The sequence below is a fragment of the Trypanosoma cruzi genome, genomic scaffold (genome assembly GCF_000209065.1).
Source record: "Trypanosoma cruzi strain CL Brener 1047053516699 genomic scaffold, whole genome shotgun sequence".
Taxonomy (NCBI): Eukaryota; Euglenozoa; class Kinetoplastea; order Trypanosomatida; family Trypanosomatidae; genus Trypanosoma; species Trypanosoma cruzi.
Genome location: NW_001849572.1, coordinates 518,282 through 533,938, shown reverse-complemented (window position 1 = coordinate 533,938; position 15,657 = coordinate 518,282). Strand labels below are relative to the sequence as shown.

Genomic DNA, 15,657 nt, shown 5'->3' with positions numbered 1-15,657 from the left:
CACGGAAACGCCTCCTCCTGCCACTGGACTCCACCCCGCCACGATCCGACGCCCGGCAGACTGCCCGGTGTGCGGCAAGCACTGCAGCTGCTGCACTAGTGTCGTGACGCACATGGTTAACGCCCATGGCATTACGCGCTCCCAGGCGCTGTGGAAAGTTAACTTTCGCGGTGAGTCGGAACCGCCAGAAATCCCACCGGAATTACCGCCCAGCACTTGAGCGGGGACGAGAGCGAGAGACGGCACACCGATCGCACCTCCGCCACAGACTGCACAGCCCAGGCCGAAGCCACTCTCATGCAGCTTCCGCACTGCGTCGTACGAAAGACAAGCCGGAACCGTGTTTTATCTTCAGCACTTCCACAAGCAAGAGTTCCCCCGACAAATAGGGGGCGTTGCCAGGAATATGAAGGTCTGACGGCATCCACCCCGCTCGAATGCACGTACTGTGAATTCAGGGCTCAAGCGAAAACGGGATCACCATCCCGCATACGAGCACACGAGCGCTCCAGAACAGAGCCACGGTCGACACCGAAGAAGGAAGCACTTCATAAATGCCCTTGATGCGACAGGCAGGCGGGCGGTGCCGGGGGATTGAACACCCACACACGGCACAAACACCCGACAGAAAGAAAGTCGTGACACTAAAAATGGAGATTGAATAGCCACGCGCTGCAAGGCTCGAACCTCCGCATGAAGAACATCAAACCCACACAGAAACCCCGCCTCTGTACAGGAGGAGAATACCACCGAGAAACAGTGCACCGTGAGCCTAAAATGGCACGCACACATGCGTTGATGAAAGTCACGCTGTCGCCGATTTCACGACGGCGGAGAGGTCAGGCCGCCGAGAAGGCGCACGTTGCCCGGTGACGACAGCCCGATGGGATCACCACCGGTTTAGCTTCGCCGTCCAGCATGCGGGTTTCCGTGCCACAGCAATGCCTGACTGACCCGCTACCGCACGGCACGCCACGGGCATCGACCGGACATTGTGAAAACCGGCCGACCGGAACTGCGCGGAGAGGCAGGTCGGCATTTACTCCGCTGCCCGGCTCTGCAGGCACCCAGAAAAAGGCATGGAGTGGACATCGGGGAGGTGAGGAAGCCGTGCTTCACGGAAATATTGGTGTGGTTCCACTTTGAAGTGGAAAGGCACTGCCCCAGCAGTACCTCCGCGCGGCGAGAAGGCACGAGGCCCCTCGCAGATGCGGCAGGCCGTATTTGCTCCTGGCAGGCTGCTCTCCTCTCCCTTTCCTCATTTATGGCGTCCATGTTTGGTTGGTTCTGTGATATGTTGTTTTATTGATTCTTGGCAGCAACGGATTATCGAGCCACCGCGCTATCCCCGGGCCGGGTGCGTAGCGGTGGTGTGTGCTTCACGGCCTCCGCTGCGGCTCCCACTTCGGGTGCCGGGCTCTCTTTTAAATCTCCGATCGTTGGGCGGACGTGCTCTGCGATGGTGGCTGGCGTGTGGGCCTTCGTATTTATTTTAGGAGAAACGAGGAATAATAGTAACAGTATATATATATATATATATATCGAAAGCGCTGAATAGATATTCATACCGATATCTACATTCCTATCTATATAAATATGCAGCCAATAGAATAGCAATTCAATAAACCAAGAAACCAAGCAATCTGTCAAATTGTAGGAGAGAGAAGGGATATATCCATATCTATACAGATGCATCAATGAATAAGAATAAAGTATCGTTTTTATACTCATACCCATATCGATATATCTATACATTGATCAAAGCTTATTTTTGTATATATATCCCTCCATATAATTTTTCCACCGTCTTTTTTTATTTGTGGCATTTTGCTTCCGTTGTATTATGTATTCTCCCGTGAGTTTGTTCTTACTTTTTTAGAGCGCATAGACATTCCGTCCCACGGACAAGGTTTCATATGCACTGAAGCACCCCATCGGACAAAAGTCGCAAGGGGTTTGCGAAGCCCATCCCAATTGACTGATGGTTGCTGTCTTCTTTGATCTCCTGGGGAGCTGCGACGTGTGAGTGCGTTGCCCTCGACACCCAACACAATGACAACTTTCAACGAGCAGTTTGCAGGCGCATTGAGTATTTTTCTTGAGGTGTAGCCCACACCCGTATTTTGGGAGTGAATGCACGGTGTACCTGTAGAGGATGCTGAGGGTGGTGCCAGCGAGGCATGGGAAAACATGTACTCCGGAACAAGTGTGTGGCGTTGGCCAGAGGAGGTCCTGTGCCAACGGCATCACTGATTGATGGCCGGTGATTTTGAGGCTGGGAGGTTCGTTGCTTTAAGGAATGGAACGGCGCTGGCTGACCAGGTGCCACTCGCTATCTAATCTGTCCTGGATGTGGCTTAAGAGACGATGCGGGCGCATGCAGAGGGAGATAAGGAAGTAGGACATTGTGTGGACATGCACGTGGACGTGTCAGATGTTCACAATATCCCTCAAAAAGTGTGGAGCCCACGAATTGATGATTCGACCGTCCTGATAAAACTGCCTGGGGTGGAGGTGAGTGCGCTGACTTCCGTTTTAACAAATTTTTCTCCATCTGAGAGGCTGTGCGGCTGACGTGGAGGGACATCATGCGCACCTGTTTCCGGCGGGTGCGATGCCGTTTCCACATTTGAGGGCGATTTCCCCGACGATGCTCTCTGCCATCCTCACTTGTTTTATTTGACGACACGACGCAACGCGGGGTTGGTGCTGAGCGACGAAGGCCTCCCGTCTCGCTTGGAACCAAAACGGAGAGCCCATGAAGAGGCATGCTGCTCGCGGTTGGTTGATGCTTGGCCTGGGAGGAGTCTGAGTGCCACCGTGGGGCATCTCTCATTCGCCTGATTGCAGAGCCCTCTACACATTGCACAGTTCTCGTGCTCCTGAGTAATGCCGATGGGGCGGATCGCATGATGGCGTTTCATTGCTGGAAGGCTCTGTGAGGAGGAAAAATATTATTAATTCTTTTTTGTTCCTGGACGAGACGAATCCGTTCTTTGATTGAAGCACGAACGTCTTGTCGCAGTTTTTGTTGGCCGCTGGTGGCTTTGGTGTTTATTCCAATCAATGGCTCTCACTGGCGGCTTCAAGGCCTAATATCGACTGGTTTCGTTGTTCTTGGGCCCACGTTGCTTGGCCCAACACTTATTTGTGCAACTGGACAACAAATTTCCCTGTGGGCGTGGATCATGTTTGCAGAATATGAACACAACAGCTGCTGAGCGGGCTGGTGGTTGTTGCGTCCTGTATGACAATGTTCTTGTGGATTTCACTCTATTGCGTGTAAGTGATGTTACATCTGTGCCTCGTCGTGTGGCAAAGGCCTGAACCAACGGAGGATAGAGTGTTGTGATGGAACACAGCACAGGCAACCCTCGTGTTGCTCATCGTTATGCCCGTTTTCACTGCGGTCCTCGACGTGGGGAACACTTTATTTTGTGCGGTATGGAGAGCACTCCTCCGCTGGCATATTGCCGTGTGGTGGTCTCCGGTTCAAAGGACCCTGTGGAATAGTTTGTGAGGGCGAAGGGTGATGGCAGGACTGTCGTGCCCGCACAGACGGAGACGAGAACAGGGTGGTTGATGTGCCCTGCAACATTGCGGTCCCAATTGCGTCATTGGATGCGTGCAGAGCAGGTGGCTCTCCGGTGTCTGTTTGCTTCACGGCCAACCCGCTGGCCCCTTCTGAAGGGCATTCAAGAGCATTCGTTCTCTGAGGGTGTTTCTGCTGGGTGGTCCGCACACTGCAGTGTCTGCTCCATTGGGCCTTTTCTTTGGTGAGAGGATGGTCTGTTGCACTTCCTGGGCTCCTGTGGAGGGGGAGGGTCATGGGGAAGCATGCCCACCGCTTCGGTGTTGGCGCACCGCGTACTTGTGGCCGCGTAACGCAGGAGGCATAATCCTCCGTTGCAGGATGAAAGCGACGTGTTCTTGTCCCTTGCCAGCAATGAACGGTCTTCTTGTTATGTTGTTCGGGTGTTTCTGCAGGAAAACGAGTTTTCAAATGGTTACGAGGGATGTGTGGCTGCAGGGTTAGAGCGCCGGTTTGTTTTTTGACGGGCGGTGTTGAGAAATTACAGGCGCTTGCAGATGTCATCGCCGGTGTGGGGGCAGGTGTTTCAGCCACCCGAAGCGCGGCTGTTGGGAAGACGTGTTTTACTCTTGCGGTGGAGGCAGGCATCAAAGAGGCAAATGTGCGGGCCCACCACCCTACTTTCTGTACTGTTTTGCCACGACGACTGGACCTGATCGCGAGCCACATTGAGCCTTCGCCATGTGGCCGCAACGTAGTCTCGAAGGGGTCGAGAGGCCGCAGGGCACGGCAGTTGTATTCATCCGTGGAAGTGCCACGGGGGAAGAAATGCGAGCCTTTCGGCGTCTGGCATCTCGCTGCCTTTTGACGCCATATTTGGTGAGTCCGTGGGTAATGTCTGGTGCTCCTGCCTTTTACTGGATGATTGGAACTGCTGAGATGTGGAGGGTATTTGCTGCACCTTCTTTCGGTACCTTTGTCGCACGCCGTGTTCGAGACGGTTTTTGATTGCCGCACTGCATGGGGTGCTGCAAGGCGGTGCTTTATGCCACGCGATTGTGTTGTGGGTGCCATGTGGTGGAAATATTTGACGTCGTTGAGGTGCCCTTGGAGGGTGGGAGTGGCGATCCTCCGGCGCGGGTGATCACTGACAGGTTCACACGCCCCTTCGAATTTTCTGTCTCTTTGTACTTACATGAACTGACCGCGGATATTGCAGAATATATTCACGTTGCTGCGGTGCTCCATACATTCAAGGTGTTGTACTCCGCGCCGTCAACCTCGGCAGTTGACCGACCGGTGTCTTTGAAGGATTCGGGAGGAGGATTCGTTCAATTTGTTCCGCGGCCGGAGTCAATTTCTCCACTTCTGTCAGCTACACACTCCCACAGCGTCACTTTGCGTTCTCCTCCCTCAATGGGAGGAAAGGGTGACGACGGACCTCGAGAGACAGCGGTTCTTTTTTGTTTTATCGCTGGGGGATCGGTCAGCGGCAGTTGTTGCATCAGCCCTTCCTGAGGGTCGGCGACACAAACTCTGTGGCTGAGATGATTTGGATGGGAGTTCACAGGGGCAAAATCCGCGCCTTATTTCCGTGCTTATGCCGATGGGATGCAAGTATGTGGCCCTTCCTGTGATACCTCGTGTGTGCCATGACACTCCATTGGGGAGAGCTCGAGGTGTGATTGTGCGTGCTATTTCGTCAGACGCCACGGCTCTTTTCGGTTTTGTGATTTGACTGTGTGGTGGGTCGGTTGAGGCGGAGGACGTGGATGGGCCGCGCTCACCCGACTGCTGCGCCTCATTTTGCTGAACGCCCTGAGCAAATTGCTGCTCCCCTTTTGCTTGCCCTACTGGGCCTGGCGACCTCTTGAGGAGCGGTGCGACGGCGTGGACTGTCGGGCTGCTGAGGAGGCCGTGGCTGCGCGGGATGTCCTGCGGAATTTTTTTGCGTTTCAGGACCACTGTAGAGAAGAGGACATTTCATGCCTCCTCCACGTCCAGGAGAGTAAATGGAGGGATCGCGGTTGTGGGATCGGACTTCACGAGGGTCTGCGCTCGTTGATTGCGTCGACAGCGCACTCTGTCTGTCTTCGACCACTGCCGAAGCATCCCGCTGTTTTTCTTCCGGTGAACGGGAAAATCCACCGACACGTCGAGAAAGTGGTGGGGATGTTGCAGCGAGGAGCGCTTTAAAGGCCCTGCGATCAGGGAGCGCTGCTTGCAAGGACCCCGCAGCACTTGGGATTTTGCTCGCCTTTAATTTCTGCTGGCTGTCTGTTGGTTGGTGCTGTTTGCCGGAGGGCGTCTTGGCCCGTGCGCAACCGTCAATGACTCTGCTTCTGTGTGTGGCCTCACAGTGCTTGGGCCGTTGTGGACGGTGAGAGTAATTGCTGTAGCGGTTACGACGACGCTGATGTGTTACACTGTGGATGGTGGCGCCACCCACTCCTCTGCCACGTTCTTTTTTGTTGCTTTTTAAATATTAATTTGATTTCTAGCACACAAGCACACTCAGGCTAGGAAGGAAGCTACGACCAAGCGCGAATCGCTACTGTGAAATTCGAAGGCACTGAAAGAACCAACAGCACACACACCGCCCACACACACATATTTATATGCATTCACGTGTTGCTGCAGTAAAAGCACCCCGCACACACAACCGTCGCCGCGTGGCCGGATCCAGCGGAAGGAGGAGGGAAGGGAGAGAGAGTGAGCCGCAGAGGCCCAACATGTCCCGGCATCTCTTTTATTCAGTGGTGCTGCTGCTCCTCCTCGTCGTGATGATGTTCTGCGGCAATTGAGGAGCAACGCCTGCAAAGGAGAATGATGGCAAGATTGATTTACGAATTGTTCAGGTGCCGGCGGGGGTCGATCTATTTGTTCCGCAGACGACGCTGGTGCAGCCGAAGGATGGGATTTTTCCAGCTACGACGAGGGATTCATTTGCTTCACCCTCACTCGTCAGTGCTGGTGGAGTAATTGCTGCTTTTGCCGAGGGTCACATGGATGCCGAATATCAAGGTGGTCAATTAAGTAAGCCCTTTTCTTCTGATGTGGTTGCGGGGTGCATCGACTCTGCGTGGAGTTGGTCCACTCTTGTTGCTGAAGTCAATAAAAGGATACACCGAGGGTACACACTGTGGTTGGTGCAGCGGAGGGAGAGGAGAGTTTGGGTGTTGTGCTCCGCCCCACAACAATCTCAAAGGGCAACGGAGTGTTTCCTCTTGCGGGAGGCTCTGATGTGTCCTACGAAGGTGGGTGTTGGAGAGAGGGCGGCTTGGAGCCGAAACTGGTTGTGGGTGATGTCACGAATCCCACGGGTGGCAAGCAGAGTGGACGGATCGAATGGGGCGACCCCAAACCACTCCCGAAACTGACCTCTTCTGCTTCTCACGAAGGTGACTGGACGGAGTTTATTGCTTCTGGTGGCTCGGGTGCTCTGATGGAGGATGGCACGCTTGTGTTTCCTCTGATGGCGAAGGATGAGGCAGAAGACGTTTGCTCCATGATCATTTGCTCGACGGACAACGGCAGTGCCTGGGCGCTCTCTGAGGACATTTCCCCTGCGGAATGCCTTAGCCCCGCGTCACCAAATGGGAGGGATCACTTCTCATGAGTGTTGACTGCGAGAATGGCCAGAGGGTGTGCGAGTCGCGTGACATGGGGACAGCGTGGACGGAGGCCATCGGGACACTCTCAGGCGTGTGGGTCAACGCACGATCAGGGGTCTCCCAGAAAGAAAGCCTGCATGTGGATGCCCTCATCACCGCAACCATTGAGGGAGGGAAGGAGGGTCATGCTGTGCACTCAGAGAGGGTAAGTCTCGGGGAAGAAAAGGGCCACTGCGCTCTACCTTTGGGTTACGGACAACAACCGCACGTTTTCTGTTGGACCGGTTGCCGTGGACAAAGCTGCGGATTGGATGCTCGCCAGCACCCTGCTGCACTCGGATGGCGGTTTGCATCTTTTACAACGGAGGGGCAACGGTGAGGGCCGTGTCATTTTATTTTCCCGCCTGACGGAGGAACTGAGTGCAATCAATTCTGTCCTCAGTACTTGGGCGCAAAAGGACATTTTCTTCTCCAGCTTGTCTACACCCACGGCGGGTCTGGTGGCGGTTTTGTCCGATGCGGCCAGTGATGGCACGTGGGACGACGAGTACCTTTGCCTGCATGCGACGGTGGAGGAATGCAGTGAAGGACAACGATGGGTTTCAATTGACGGGACTTGGGTCCAGGGCAATATGGCCTGTGAACAGTCGGGGTGATGAAGTGCGTCATGTATTTTTGAGCCACGACTTCACACTTGTGGTGTCGGTGACCATCGAAGAGACTCCGAGTGGGAACACTCCTCCACTGACTGCGATGCTGGCGGACACTGCGTCCAATCATACCGTGGGACTGTCGTGCAGCCACAATAAGAAGTGGGAGACGGCGTTCGAAGGCAATACAACAACACGGAACAGCACTTGGGAGCCGAGGAAAGAACACCAAGTGGCACTCATGCTGCAAGGCAACAAGGCCTCTGTGGACGTTGATGGTCGGTCGCTGGGGGAGGAAGAGGTGCTGTTGACAGGCCAGAGGCCACCTGAGGTCCTGAGGGTTCGCTTTGGCGCGTCCGTTGGGCACGAATCCCACGTGACGGTGACGAACGTCTTTCCGTACAGCCGCCCACTGAACTCCACTGCGATGCGTGCACTCAAGGACAGTGTCCTCGCTCCGACAAGGGAAGCGGCCCCGACACCGTCCGAGATGATTCGAGTAGTTGACAGCGTCAGAGAGCACGTTGCTGGGGATATTACGGAAGAGAAATGAATGGGCAACACGCCCCTGGACACGAATCCCCACTACAAACAGTCACCTTGCAGGGTGTGGAGCGGCGTGAGTCCCGACGACCACCTCGCCTCTCTCAACGACGTGAAATTGACACTGCGTGATTTAGGCGGTGACAACACCGTGCGTGTGTGCGTGTCTTGTGTGTTGCTGCTTCTACTGGGATTGTGTTTGGGTGGTGGCAGTCTTCTGAGCCACAGAGTGTGGATTAGCGACGCCTCACGGAGAATAAATGCCGCATTGCCCGCGCATTTTTAATTATCTTTTATTTCTTTAAAGTTTTTACTTTTAAATGCCTTTTTAATGCAGCTCAGCTGTAGTGGTAAGTATTGTTGTTTTTTCTTTGCGTAATGTTTGGTTGCTGCACACTGTAATGAGCGAATTGTTTCATCCTCTTGGTTGTTTTTGTTTTTGCCCACACGCGGTGCCGGCCCTGCGGCTGTGCGTCCCATGGACTGCACGAAAGGAGGATTGAGGAGAACAGGCAGGATGCTGCATGAAATGTGAAGAATGTTGTGTGGGCTGGTGGAACAGTGCGATCTTTTTTTCTTTTTGCCTCAATTTTTTTTTTTTTTTTTTTGGTGCGGAGAATATTTATATAAAAACAGTCGCTTTGTGCTGCATGGCAAATGAAATAAAAGTCCAGCAGCATCAATTTTTCATTAATTTTTTTGTTAATTTTGGGAGTCATGCCGGACTCCCACCCATTCTTTTTTTGTTTTTTTTTTTAATCCCTGCGGCTTGTTTCTGTAGTTACCGTATCTGCTGTCACTGTGTGTCTTTGTATCCCGTTGAGTGTTCCTCTGCTGACTGTGCAGTTGACATGCACTCATTTCTTTTTTCCTGCTAGAGGCACCGATGGTCCGCGACGACGATTGTTTGTGCTCCCCATTGCGATGGCACTGGGGTGACTGGGCGCCGGCCTGCTGAGTGCACTCGGACGGGAGCGGATGTTGTGCGCCGTGCCTCACTGTGGGTGTGGGACGCCACTAGCCGTGCGGAGAGAAGTAAATGGCTGTGCGGTATGTACTTGTATCCGCCCGTTCCTTTCTTTGCCGCCGTGTGTGTGCTGTGCGCATGACACTATCTTGCGGTGTGACGTGGATGGCGTTGCTATTGCATGTGCCCTTGTGCATGCGCTGTGCGGCGGGCTTCTCTTCCCCATGACACCGCCCTTTTGTGTGGGACAGTGGAGGGAGTGGAGATGTGTGAGGGTGGCCGTTGTTTCCGCACATTTGTGTTTTTCCACAAAAGTGAAACCTCTCGGCAGCCTCTTGCAGCACCAAGCCGTGGATTGAGAGGCTGCTAGGGTCTGCTCCAAGCAGTAGGAGGACAACAAGATGCAGTGCATGACGGCCAACCTGATCCACGTGTGGTTGCAGCGCATGGAGCACGTGCGCCAGTACGCGTTGGGCGTTGCGCTCATGATTGTGGAGGAGAGGCGGCACGACATTGTGGCGCTGTGTGTGTTGCGCGGCCGGGGCATGCCGGCGATTGTGAGGGACGTGGAGGACATGGAGCTGCTGGACTGAGGGAGGAGGTGGCGGATGTTGCGGCGCAGCGGGAGCGCATGACGGACTGCCTGTGGTGGGAGGTCCCGACGATCCCGAGGCCTGTGCTGGAGGGGCGCGTGTTGGAGTGAGCGTGGCGTGCCTGTGATGGCCTGAGGAGAGAGAACAACAGTAACAGTGACTGTGGGAGTGTAAGGAACGGTGCACGGGCGAGGAGCATTCCCTTTTTTTTTTCTTTTGTTTTTGAACCGCGCTCAGCTAATTGTTGTTGTGGTGCGTGACTCTCATTGCTGGATGGGGCGGTGCGTGGCTGTGTGACTTGTCTCTCCTTGTTGCTTTCACACTGCGTTGACGGGGTGTTAGTTTGTGCTGAAGGCTACACGCAAGTGACAGGAGTGATGGCGATGATGATGACTGGCCGTGTGCTGCTGGTGTGTGCCCTCTGCGTGCTGTGGTGCGGTATTGATGGAGTTGCTGAGACCGAGGAACCTGGAATTGGAGTGGTGCCCGGTGTGGATGAGTATTTGGTTGTGCAGTGGCGTACGCGGCTGCGAAGGGAATGCGCGTAGGAGGTCGGCAGGAGGACAGGAGGCAGGGCGAATGCGTCCACCGTTGAGGAATGTGTGTGTGAGGGAATGGAGGGTTTGCGTGCCGTTGTGGATGGCCGCAGTCGTTGGAGACGTCAAAGTCCTGCCGTTGCTGCTGCTCCTCCTGCTGAAGATAGTGGAGACAGGGAAGCCAGCACGGTGGAAGTTGACAGGACAAAGATCAACGAGGCTTCGCCGTCCGAAGATGAAAATGAATTATTGGTGGATTCAAGAGAAGCATTAACCGGTAAAACAACAGAAATTCAAAAGAAGTTACTGCATTCCGAAACTGCTATCGTGCCGCCTCAAAAAGGAACTTCAGTTCCAGGACATGGAGACGAGAAAAAGACAGAGAACCAAGAAGAAGGAGACGATGGAAAAAAAAAGGCGGCAGAAGAAGACGAGACAGAAGAGGAAGAAGAAGAAGATAAAGCTGAAAGTGCAGAAGAGGAAGAGGCTGCACAAGACCACGAAGATGAAAGAGAGGAGGAGAAAGAGGGAGAAAACAAAGAAGATAAAGAAAAAGAAGAAGTTGAGAAAAACACAAGGAAAGAAGAAGACAAGTATGGGGTGGAAGAAGATGAAGAGGATGAATAAAAGGATGATGACAACACCTCAGAGGGGATGCCGGCTGGCGGTCAAGAGAAAAGAAATTCAACTTCAGGTCCGGAAGGAGCACCGAACAAGACGAACACCGAAGGCACTCAAAAGGCTGGCGACAGTGACGACAGCACCGCGGTCTCCCACACCACCTCCCCTCTTTTACTTCTTCTTTTTGTTGTTGCGTGTGCGGCTGCTGCTGCGGTGGTGGCCGTGCCTGCATGAAGTGGTGTGCGCCGAATATGAACGAAGGCCAAAAGGCAACTGAATTATTTTTGTGATGAATATTGGCTGCAATTTCCGTCGACCAACAATCCACGTGGTGTGAGGGGATCTCTCATTTATTATTGTTACTTTGCTTTAGTGCTGCTGTGTGCGCTGCACCTCCTCTTGTGTGTGTGCGCACCCTCCGTGAGGGGTGCAGATACGACGGACCGCTCTCGCCGTATGTGCATGCGGTGGAGCCTTGTGTGCCGCTCCTGTTTGCTTCTCCCTCTTCCATCTGTGTGTTGGTGCTGCGGCAGGGCTGTGTGTGTGTGTGTGCCTGCTGCCGTGGATTGGAGTGTGTGTCGTGCGTGGTGTGCGGCGTACGGTGCATGCCTGGCTGCTGCCCTCTCTCCTCATGTGGTGTGCCCTCTGTGTGTGTCTGCCGCACCTCTCGTCTCCCCTGTTGCTCTCCATGTCCCTCACTGTGCAGATCAGCTCCACACCACTGAACGACCACACTCACGATGGTGACGTGCCGTCTGCTGTGCGCCCTGTTGGTGCTCGCTTTTTGCTGCTGCCCGTCTGTGTGTGTGACAACGAGTGAAGTTAAGGTCTCACTTAAAGGCAATGATGCAGAGATTCCTCAGCCAAAAGTGCAAGATAACCCCAATGAGGGAAAGAATCGAAATACGGATGCTGTTACGTTACTGTCAAGAAATGAGGCGTCCGGTGCGGGGCCGGATCAAAAGGAAAACACCGGTCCGTTAAATGGACCAGATACACCCAATGCTGGGGGTGATGGAAACAAAGCAGGTACGGCAATAAAACCAAGTACTACGACAACTACAACCACGACAAATGCACCAACTACAACTACGACAACGACCACAAAAGCACCCAATACAACTACGAGCACGACAACTACAACCACTACGACGACCACCCGCCCCTGGCTCAGCCGGCCACCTCAACGTGGTGCCAGGGTCTAGTACTCTTTGCTAGAGAGGAAGCTAAGCGCCTGCTGTTCATGCTTCAAACCCGATGAGTAGTTGTTACTTAGTTTTACGGGCCGGAAGGGCAGATGTTGGAGCCATTCTATAATGGCTGCCCGCGGAGTAAGGTTATCCTTGCTACTGAATTCCTTCGTACGCTTACCAGAGCTGCACAATTGAGGTGTAGTTACTACGACTGGTAAGAGAAGAAAAAAAAAAAAAAAAAAAAAAAACGACCACCCGCGCCCTGGCTCAGCCGGCCACCTCAACGTGGTGCCAGGGTCTAGTACTCTTACTAGAGAGGAAGCTAAGTGCCTGCTGTTCACGCTTCAAACCCGATGAGTAGTTGTTACTTGGTTTTACGGGCCGGAAGGGCAGATGTTGGAGCCATTCTATAATGGCTGCCCGCGGAGTAAGGCTATCCTTGCTGCTGAATTCCTTCGTACGCTTACCAGAGCTGCACATTTGAGGTGTAGTTACTACGACTGGTAAGAGAAGAAAAAAAAAAAAAAAAACGACCACCCGCGCACCGTCACGTCTTCGCGAAGTCGACGGCAGCCTCAGCAGCTCTGCGTGGGTGTGTGCCCCGCTGCTGCTCGCCGTATCCGCGCTGGCGTACACCGCTGTGGGCTAAAAGGGAGCGTGGGCTGTGCGTGCCAGCACTCAGCCACGGGGACATGTGTACGTCTACTGTGGTCCGATGTATGAAGTAAGAGTAATTATGGTGATTGTTTTTTGCTTTGTTTGCTTCCGCTGCCCTGCTGTCTGCTCCGCGTTGCTTCCCAACATCCGTCACGTTGAACGCGTCGCAGACACACTCATATGCATGACACGCATGCAACTGTTTGCGTGGAATCACTGTTGAGGATAGGTGCATGTGCACTGGTGCCACTTGGGTGCAGGTTTTTGTGTTTTTAATATTTTGCTTTATTGCTGCTTGTTTTTTTTTTTTTTGTTTGTTTGGTTCTTCCTTGTTTTTCTTTGTGCACTTTTGTTGTTGTTGGGTTATTGCAGGTCGCTGTGCGTTTTTTGCACTTTCATTGGTTCAATATTTCTCATGAAACGCGTGCTGCTGCTGGTGGTGGTGTTTTTTTACTGTGGTGTGACGTGTCTCTCCTTTTGCTTTCACTCTGCGTTGACGGGGAGTTGGTTTGTGCTGAAGGCTGCACGCAGGTGACAGGAGTGATGGCGATGATGATGACTGGCCGTGTGCTGCTGGTGTGTGCTCTCTGCGTGCTGTGGTGCGGTGCCGGCGGTGGTGCGGCCGAGGAACCTGGAGGAGTGGCAGAGCCCGATGTGGTGCCACTTGGTTCTACTCAGCAACAAATAACAGGTGGCAGTCAACGAGAAGATAAAGGTGCCAAAGAAGAACAAGGACAGGGAAGGGATACAAACAATGGAGATGAACAACCAATAAAAAAAGAAGAAGCAGATGAACAACAAAGCCAAGAACAAATCCAAACACAACAAGACGCTCAAGCACTAAAAGGAAATGCAACACCCCAGCCCGCAGGAAAATCATCGGAAGAAGGCGAAATTGATGACGATTCGGACGTTCAAAATGAAATAAAAGTTTTGGATGATGGGAAACGAAACGAAGAAAGGGTTCAGAGCCAAGAAGAAGTTGCACGTGACGAAGACGCTTCGACAGTGAATTTAAATGACAGCCAGCAGGAAACATCAGGAGGCATACGTACAGGAGACCTTCGGGGAAAAAGCCGACAAGAAGGTGAAAAAGAAGGGGATGATGGGGGGAAAAAAGAACGGGAAAAACACCAAGAAGAGAACAAACGAAAACCACAAGAACAAAATGAAATGCTGCAGCAAAAGCAACAACAAAAACAACAACAGGATCAAGGAAGAGAACATTCAGAATACAATCAAAAAGAATCCACAAAAGATAAAAATGGTGTTGGTACAAATCAAACCGCAATTACACACAACAGCGACAGCAGCACCGCGGCAACCGCGGCCCTGCGGTCTGATGCTGGCAAAGAAGACACTCCAACCACCAATCATCCGAACCGACCCTCCACTGAAGGCGCCACACCACCCGAAAAGACTTCCGATGGTGAAGCTGCATCAGCCAACAAATACGACACGGTCCCTCAGAGTGCAGGATCCACAACAGCGCCAACCACAAACGCCAAAGTAGGTGATACGGCGAAGCCTGTCGACAATGACGGCAGCAGCGCGTTCTCCCACACCACCTCCCCTCTTTTGCTTCTTCTTTTTGTTGTTGCGTGTGCGGCTGCTGCTGCGGTGGTGGCCGCGTGAGAGTGAGGGAGAGAGAGCCGTGCACCGCCCGCACACACACACTCGTCCTTCTCTCTCTGTGTGTGTCCCCTTGCATGGACTCTCGCCCTCACCTCACCCCACGAAGCACACACATAATGTGCCCATTGTATATATTGCATGCACACCCATGCAAGCCCGTTGGTGCTCTCTTTTGCACCACACGCACCGCTGCCGTTCCGCCTGGCTGCATGGGCGGAGCACCGTAACTGTTTCTGTTTTGTTTTTATTGCATTGAGTGGGCGACCTCTCTCTCTCTCTCTCCCTGTGTGTGTGTTTTGCTTTACGGGAGCAATGAGAGTGTGTGCGCTGGTCGTCCCACGCTTCGGCTTTTTGTTTTATTGTTTTTCATTGTGTTGTGGTTGAGAGCACCCATTCCGCGGGCTGCGTGTGTGTGTGTGTGTGTGTGTGATGATATGAGTGATTTGCGTGTGTGCTATCCGCTTCTTTCTGCCATTGCTTTCTTTGGACTCTCTTTTCCTGCACAGCTGCTCCGCAAGTGTAGGCTTTGACACACACACACAAACACACGCCATTTTGCACACGCTGTGGAGCGGCGTGAGTGCTGAGAACGCACGTACAAGATCCCGGCTGTGGCGGCCCTCGCGAGAAGAGCTTGAGTCCGCGATTTGTCCCGGCGACGTGATGCGGTTGTTATGTTGGCGGTGTGCAGCAATTGAGTGGTGTGGCATTTCGGGTGCCTGGGACAATTGCTTATTAACTCTCTTCCAACAGCCGTACCTGCCGATGTGTCACTGCCGTTGTGGATTCGTCGACGGGGGATTCTCCGGCTGTGTGGGGTGATGTGCGGGTGCGCTGGAAGAGACAACAGCAGTACGACTGGCGGCAGCGCATGTGTCCTGCGAAGGGTGGTTGTGCTTTTTTGCATCCCACTGTTTGTGTTTTTTGCGTGGGCGTCGTTCGGTGTCCGCTGATGCGTGAAGAGGAATAACGAAGCACCCGCCGTGGCTCCTGCTGCTGCTGGCGGTGGCAGTCGCTGTGTGTTCCCGGTGCACTGTTCTTTCATCTCCTTTTCCGTGTGTCTGTGTGCGTGAGTTGTTGTTGTTGGGAGTGACTGCGGCGGGGATGATGGTGCCA

The 15,657-nt window shown here is 53.4% G+C and overlaps 1 protein-coding gene and 5 pseudogenes across 1 annotated transcript, besides 22 other annotated features; all 6 read left to right on the top strand.

Annotated features, from left to right (window-relative positions):
* Positions 1–9,838: part of a sequence feature (areas not merged during assembly with more than two copies in the genome that could not be assigned to a particular haplotype) that runs on past the window's edge.
* Positions 1,522–1,542: a microsatellite.
* On the top strand, positions 1,844–5,728 carry Tc00.1047053506671.61 (annotated as a pseudogene).
* On the top strand, positions 6,151–8,349 carry Tc00.1047053506671.50 (annotated as a pseudogene).
* Positions 8,907–8,947: a sequence feature (A-rich).
* Tc00.1047053506671.41 lies at positions 9,674–10,009 on the top strand (annotated as a pseudogene).
* Positions 9,839–10,639: a sequence feature (heterozygous, Esmeraldo-like haplotype).
* Positions 10,277–11,290, top strand: Tc00.1047053506671.30 (annotated as a pseudogene).
* Positions 10,640–10,787: a sequence feature (areas merged during assembly that could not be assigned to a particular haplotype. This can correspond to areas where the two haplotypes were merged or to regions with more than two copies in the genome that were merged during assembly.).
* Positions 10,788–11,099: a sequence feature (heterozygous, non-Esmeraldo-like haplotype).
* Positions 10,824–10,997: a sequence feature (CT-rich).
* Positions 11,100–11,663: a sequence feature (areas merged during assembly that could not be assigned to a particular haplotype. This can correspond to areas where the two haplotypes were merged or to regions with more than two copies in the genome that were merged during assembly.).
* Positions 11,664–11,885: a sequence feature (heterozygous, Esmeraldo-like haplotype).
* On the top strand, positions 11,797–12,900 carry Tc00.1047053506671.20 (annotated as a pseudogene).
* Positions 11,886–12,219: a sequence feature (areas not merged during assembly with more than two copies in the genome that could not be assigned to a particular haplotype).
* Positions 12,106–12,215: a microsatellite.
* Positions 12,220–12,460: a sequence feature (haploid, non-Esmeraldo-like haplotype).
* Positions 12,220–12,496: a mobile genetic element.
* Positions 12,461–12,973: a sequence feature (haploid, Esmeraldo-like haplotype).
* Positions 12,466–12,497: a microsatellite.
* Positions 12,510–12,778: a mobile genetic element.
* Positions 12,974–12,985: a sequence feature (heterozygous, non-Esmeraldo-like haplotype).
* Positions 12,986–13,778: a sequence feature (areas merged during assembly that could not be assigned to a particular haplotype. This can correspond to areas where the two haplotypes were merged or to regions with more than two copies in the genome that were merged during assembly.).
* Positions 13,169–13,266: a sequence feature (A-rich).
* On the top strand, positions 13,450–14,541 carry Tc00.1047053506671.10 (mucin-associated surface protein (MASP), putative; the record flags this gene model as incomplete). The annotated part of the gene is made up of 1 exon (XM_808433.1): positions 13,450–14,541. The coding sequence occupies one exon, from the start codon at positions 13,450–13,452 to the stop codon at positions 14,539–14,541; it is 1,092 nt and encodes a 363-aa protein (XP_813526.1).
* Positions 13,779–15,657: a sequence feature (heterozygous, Esmeraldo-like haplotype).
* Positions 14,021–14,171: a sequence feature (T-rich).
* Positions 14,945–14,970: a microsatellite.